The sequence below is a fragment of the Mirounga leonina genome, unplaced genomic scaffold, assembly GCF_011800145.1.
Source record: "Mirounga leonina isolate KUSES-001 unplaced genomic scaffold, KU_Mleo_1.0 Mir_97, whole genome shotgun sequence".
NCBI classification, from domain to species: Eukaryota; Metazoa; Chordata; class Mammalia; order Carnivora; family Phocidae; genus Mirounga; species Mirounga leonina.
Window position 1 is genome coordinate 2,305,676 of NW_023270889.1, and position 6,746 is coordinate 2,312,421.

Consider the following 6,746-nt stretch of genomic DNA (forward strand, 5'->3'; position numbering starts at 1 on the left):
CCACCCCAGGGACCGCCTCCGCACCACCACCAACGTGCTGGGAGACTCCCTCGGAGCCGGCATTGTGGAGTACTTGTCGCGACACGAACTGAAGAACCGAGACATGGAAATGGGTAATTCCGTGATCGAAGAGAATGAAATGAAGAAACCGTATCAGCTGATTGCCCAGGAAAGCGAAACTGAGAAACACATTGACAGTGAAACCAAGATGTAGACTAACACACACAAAAAATGTTTTCTTGAGCAGCAGGTGATTTGCAAACCATTGTAAAATGTTTCCATCTGTTACAACTCATTCTGTCCAGGAAGCCCCTTACCTCCCTTTTCCTGAGTACTCTGATAGGATTGGGAAGTATTCATCCAAAAGCAAGGGAGGATTTTGTGAGTCAGATCAGATCTTACAAGTTTATGTGGCACACAAAACTGTAAATGTGATTTTTTATAAGCTGAAGAGTCAAACAAATAGTGGGCTAAAACATGCTTTTAAATCAACTTTCAAAAGTTAAAAATCCTTCAGAATACAATTCAGTTTTAGTATCAAAACAACTTGATAAACTACAATCGGTTATCAATGGGAGAGTAGAAGGGTGTTTTTTTTTCCCCCCTTTCTCTTCTGATTTGCATCCTGATTTTATTAATAGCAGGGCAGCATGAATACACAGCCAGCACAGCTGTGAGGAGTCACATAAAGTGAAATTTCCATGTGGCCATGGGCAAGTTACATCTCATCTCCAGGCCTCAGTGTTCTCATCTATAAAATGAGTTGAGTTCCCTGGACGCCTTTACGGTCTGTTCTAGCCCAGAAATTCTGTGACATCATGGAAGAGACTGCCCTCTATTCCCCCTTGGAACATCCCATAGCAAGTATCATCCCATGGAGCATGGGACTTTCAGAAAGGATACTTAACTGGGAATGAACCTTTCTAAGTAGGGGAGGGATGGTTGTATGGTTTACCAGGTCCTGTGTCCAAAATGTCAGTTATGCAAGTCACCAGGCTGGAGGCCATTCCAGGAGTGGAATAATCCATGAAACTCTGCTCAGTTCTTCCCAACAGGGGAAATATTCCCTTCTTTCCTACTCTTCCCAAATGGAAGGGACTGCTCTGGGAAGGATGTCTCCCACCACTCCTCAACTGACTATAGACTTTTAGAAAGTAAAATGTAAGACTAGCAACTAGGAAGGGTGCCCACAGTCTTACTATGGAACACTAAAGAGGCGGGTAGGAAAGAATGGAGCATGGTTGACATTATAGAGAGGATTTTAAAATGCCAAGATTGTAGATCATCTTTAAGGAAGAATTTAAAACGAAGAGACTCTTTTTTTTTTTTTTTAACCTGAAGTGCTTTTTCTCTTCAGTTCAAAATCATCCCCCAAGGAAGTCTGCCTATCAACATAAAAGGTCACTTCTCATATATTTTTAAAAGAAGTCAAATGAATGAGCTCTCTCTCTAATAGAGGGTCCGTGAGCTGGGTGGGTGGTCTCTGATTTGAAAAGGTTTTTGACTATAATCAAAAGTTCTCAGAATGAGAGAAACAAGATATCTCTTTGTGTTGGAATTCCACTTACCAAATCATTCAAACCCTTCAGCAGGAGTGGGGCTTGGTTTTATTTTGTGTCCCTGAGAGAAATGGTAGAAGACGAATCAGTATAAAGACACTGCCACTGTGGTTCTAAGAAAAAAACCAGAAGGGGCATCAGTTGCAGGCGAGACAGCTCCCAGGTTTAGAGGAAGTTCATTTTTTACCTCCTGAGGAGTATTCATTCAAAGACCCGGAGTAGAGCTATCAGACAATATCAGCTGTGTTTGAGTTTCCAACCGAAAATGGTAAAGAGTGGACTTACTTATGCTAACAGACTGAAAATCTAGACATCCACCCTCCAATATACAATTAGAGATATTTTTTTCTATAGATCGTGAGCATTATATGTGTACAAAAGTTAACGGTAGGCTGTGGTGGAGTAACCATTTAATGCCAAGGCTCTATTTGGGAAATACACTACAAGAGTTAATGTCCATGGCCGGCATCTCGTGACACCAGTAGAGCAAAAAATTAATCGTGTCAAATTAATTCTGTTACACAGTGTGATCTTTTTTTATACTAACCATTTCTTATGGAAAACAAATCCTCTAGGATGATCCTCTTGCCAGCCCATCACAGGCTCTGCATCTGCATGCGCCCAGTGGGGACTGAGAAGCATTACTTTGTAGATGTATTTTCAATAAAGAAAAAAATTAGTTTTACATTATAATTGTGTATTTTGTTGTTATTCTTCTCCCTGAAGGAAAATCCATGTTCCATCCCTGGAAGTATTGTAGTGAGCTCAGAGCAACGCTGGGAAAGAATACCACGCAGATTTTTCTAGACGATACTAGGTAACATAGTGGAAGGACGAGCTGGGGGAACCAGTCACCAGAAAATAAGTGAGGACACATGCTCTCTCCCTGCCCAACTCCTAGAACCGGAGCCAGAAAGGAGAGTTGGTGAAGGAAGCACTTTGCTGTGTCGGCCTGCACTTACTTGTCCACATAAATTTCTCAGATAAATTGAATCATGTCCATGTGAGGATTACAAAAGGGTAACACCACCATTGGCTCTTCCAAAAAAGTAATTTCCTGCCTGGCCTTCAAATTAGGTAGATTTATCTATGTGATTTGTGCTGCCATTTGTGAAAAGAGCCAAATAAGATCTCAAGGGATGTTTCAGAAGCAGCCCCTGTGCTCGGGAACGCCTTCTATTCATAAAGAACAACTTTTGGACTACTGCTTTTCCCCTCAGGCTTTTAATAAAGAATTGGCAGACGATAATATGGAATGCCCAGGTGGAAGTTGTGTGTGGAGACTCTTTAATCTGACCCTCTCTCTACCTGTAGGCAACAGAGGAGAGGTTCTTAAGTAGGGTCTGTAAACCCTTACGTCATCCTTGTGAAGACTTGAATGAGTTTGCCTTGAAATTGTGGGGAAGGTTTTGTGTGTTTGTTTTTTTTCTGGGGTTGACGTTTTAATTTCCATCTGTTTCTCTGAAGGATTTTTTTTTTTACTGAGAAAAAATATAAAACTTTATTGCAAGACTGTGAGAGACCTCAATGAATGGACAGATATGCAATATTCTTGGATAGAAAGATTTAATATCATGATGAAGTTAATGCTCACCAAACTGATCTTTAGATTCACTTATATACTTTTCAGATTCCCAAAATATTGTTCAGAGAAACACGCAAAAGGAAAACAGCTAGGAAGAGGAAAGTTAACACAAAAGTCAGGGTAGTCTGAAGGATCTTTTGGCCAAAAAATTTACAAATCGCTCTTTGATCAGTACATCCTTTTTTTCAAGGCATCTGTGATCTTCAAATGGTTGGGGAAGTGGAAGCAGACTGCTCACAGTCTGAGGGAACCAAACCAGCTCTGGCCACCTTGAGGGGATCCCAGTCTGTATGTAGGACATTCCGGACGCAAAAGCATTCAGGGAAGTGCTTCCTCCAGCAGTCACCAGCCTTTTTCTCACTTCTGCCGCTTACGCTGGATTTTGCCCCGCACCCTGAACCCCTCCACGGTGCAGGCCTGAGAAGCTGGTCGTCAGCCTGTGGGAGGTCTGCGGAAGCGCCATTACGGGTTGAGGGATATAGCAGCTCTGTCAAGGTGGGACTGTGTGGCCTGTTGGGAGTGGGGGGCGGGGGGGCGGCGGCGCAGAAGATGATGGAGAAGGGAACAGATCTGTTCACAAACTTAACTGAAAATTTTTCGGGTGAACTTTTTAAAAATGTTTCTGGTAAGTGAATACATTTCTAACAAAATTTTTAAATCCTCCGCTTTGAGAAGTTGGGGTTCTGTGTGTTCCCTTTCTCATATTTATCCCTTCAGCACCACTGGCTCGCCCCCAGCAGGGTTCCCTTTCCCAAGTTAAATAGTTTCACTCTCCAAATAAAACCCTTTTTTGTAAGTCTTTATTCATACACACCATGCTGAAAACAGGGATTTTAGTGCTGTTAATTGCGCGGGTCTGAAGGGAGCTTAGAGGAAGCGCTGGGAGCCCAGTGCAGAGCATCCTGCGGGGGAGGGGAGCGGGGGGGGGCGGTGCAGGGAGCCCTCTTTCCGGGCGGCCGCTGGGCACTTGACCCGAGGCTGCTGTCAATCATCCGGCCTCCGCGGCGGCGCGCAGTCTCTGTTCCCACCCGGGTGGTCCCCGAGCTGGGGCAACAATGACCAGCTCTGTGTGGCCTGTTCCCGGGGGCCAGAACAGTTGGGAGGTGTCACGTCGAAGGCAGGCTCCGAATGAATAAGCCGACGGAAAAAGAGCAAGACAGCAAAAGCGAAGGAAGCTGATGGGCAGCTTCTAGGAGGGAAAGTGGGAGATGAGGATTCTCCGCGATAAATGAGGCAGGGGCTGGGGGTGCGATACCCACGACAGCCACCAGGGGGAGCCCGGAGCTCTTTGCGGGGCGGCGGGGGTTGGGGGGCAAGGACCGAACTTCCTCTTAAAGAGAACTCGCTTGAGAAGCACATAAGGAATTCCGAGGTCCGCAGAGCAGAGGGAGGATAAATATGAGAAAGCCATCAAGCTGTTAAAAAATTTTTCAGTGCCCGCTTTTCCCTTTTCTCTCTAGTCACCCTGCTTCTCCAAGAGTCTCTTCCAGGAACCCCTTCCTTCCTGGGCATTATTCTCCGTTTTGTCTCCTTGTGCCCTGCCTCTCTCCCCTCCCAAAGTCTTTTTTGCTATCCTGTTCTGAATTCTCATCTTCCCATCCCATCACTTATGTTTCCCCGGCACAGACAGGAACTCAGAAAGCTGTAACATTTTCCAGCTGATCTTCCCTCATCACAGCCGCAAAACTCTTGTCTCAACCTTCAGTTTGGAAAGTCAGATTCTACGGAATCTGCACATACAGGGTGGTTGAATAAAATTCAAGACATCCAGTTAAATTTGAATTTCAGATAAGTAACAGTGTTTTAGTGTAAGTACTAAATAACAATGTTTTAGTGTAAGTTCATCCCGAAACATTGCATAGGGCAACCTGTATTTTTATTTAATCTAACAACCTACATATAAGCGAAATGAAGAATTCAAGACAATTTGTTTGCCTCAATCAAGTGATGCTGTAGATAAAAGTTTGTGTGATTTTGTTAAAAAATAATCATCCTAACTTTTAATTTCTCTCTACAAACAAAAACACTGATTTAAAAGGCAGTCCAGATCTGGGACATTTCCTGCTGTTTATTTGCTCTGGGGACATTATCACTCATTATGTGCTTGTAAATCTAGTGGCTCCATTTAAAAAGCCTGATCAATCACCTTTAGGACTTCACAGACTAGTCTTGGGGTGCCTGGGTGGCTCAGTCAGTTGAGTGTCCAACTTGTGATTTCAGCTCAGGTCATGATCTCAGGGTCATAGATCAGTCCCTTTATTGGGCTCCCCGATCAGCAGGGAGTCTGCTCCGGATTCTCTCCCTCTGCCCCTGCATCTCCCACCCCACAATCTCCTTAAAAAAAAAAAAAAGATTTCACAGAACAGCCTTAAATACATTAAACAGTATTTCAGATATCTATGCTTGAAATATTTTAAGATTCACATCTGTTTTTCTTTTCTTCTCATTCTTTTTTGTTGGTTTTTTGTTTGTTTGTTTGTTTGTTTGTTTGTTTTTTCCTTTTTCTCACTCCTTCCTCTTGACCACCACCCCTTGCCCCAACATAAAATATTTTCTGGAATCCATTTCAGGGCTGAAAATTTTTTTTCCAATGGTGAACACATTTTTTTCATTTGGGGTGCTCCTTTTAGGAAAGTGCCCATATTTTTTTCATATTGAGCTATTCAAAGACCATCACTTTCCAGTCATTGTAAAGTTGGGAATGAGGTATTTTTCAAAGCTTCTTCAGGAAACTCCAGCCTCCAAGGATGGGCATCATTCCCACAAAAGCCCCTTCTTTAAACCACAGGCTGAAGCATATGAAAAGCAGGGCCCCATGGGTACTGCAGAAGGACAAAATATGCCCCTAAAAGCCATAAACTCTTTCCCAATCATCATAATGCATATGCGCATGTTAAAGATAGCACTGAGTCTTTGGAAAATGGTGTCGGATGACAACTTGTGAATTTCTTTTTCAACTCTGTAGGTTCAAGGGATCATAAAAGGCCTGAAGGCAGCCAGCCAGGAGCCTGCAGACATGGCAGGAGGAAATAAAGACCATCCAGGGATCAGCTCAGCCATGAAAGGAACTGATGATGGGTCTGCCCTGGGGAGAACTTAGCACTCACAGATTCTGTCAGCAACACCAGTCTGAAAAGTGTCACCAAATTCCACTGCCTTGGCACTGCAGGGCCTCTGTGAAGCCTTGTGTCATTTAAGTTGATGGTGAGCTATTAGCCAAAGAAGTAGGAAACAAACTCGAGAAAGTCCACAAGTGAGTTAGAAAACTAAAACAACTAGACTAAAAATAGCTTCATGCGTCCTAAAACCTGAAGGCCTCTTCAGAGTGGTGGTTGCCTGCAAACTTGTACACAGTGCTGGGCAGAATCCACACTTGCTACACCTGAAGCCTTGAGCATTGTCACCGGGGGCCCTGCCTCCTCCCCGTTAACCTGAGACATAATCCACTGACTTCGTGGTAATGGTAGTTCTAGAACGGCTTCACCAGGCAGGTGGAGCGGAGAGCAGACTTAGACAAGAAAAAGGAGTTTTAGCCTCTCACTTGCTTTCACCCAACTGTGGGACCTTGACCTGATCCTCCAGTGCCCTCAGCTGTACATGTG

General features: G+C 43.9%; 1 protein-coding gene across 2 annotated transcripts in view; it reads left to right on the forward strand.

Annotated features, from left to right (window-relative positions):
- LOC118006558 (excitatory amino acid transporter 1) overlaps nucleotides 1–2,249 on the forward strand; it is a 78,986-nt gene extending 76,737 nt beyond the window's left edge. For both annotated transcript variants that reach the window (XM_034999268.1, XM_034999269.1), the window contains one exon: nucleotides 10–2,249. In XM_034999268.1, the coding sequence (XP_034855159.1) occupies nucleotides 10–214 (205 nt within the window). In that variant the 3' untranslated portion in view covers nucleotides 215–2,249. The remainder of the gene's footprint in view (nucleotides 1–9) is intronic.
- Nucleotides 2,250–6,746: the final 4,497 nt, after the last annotated feature.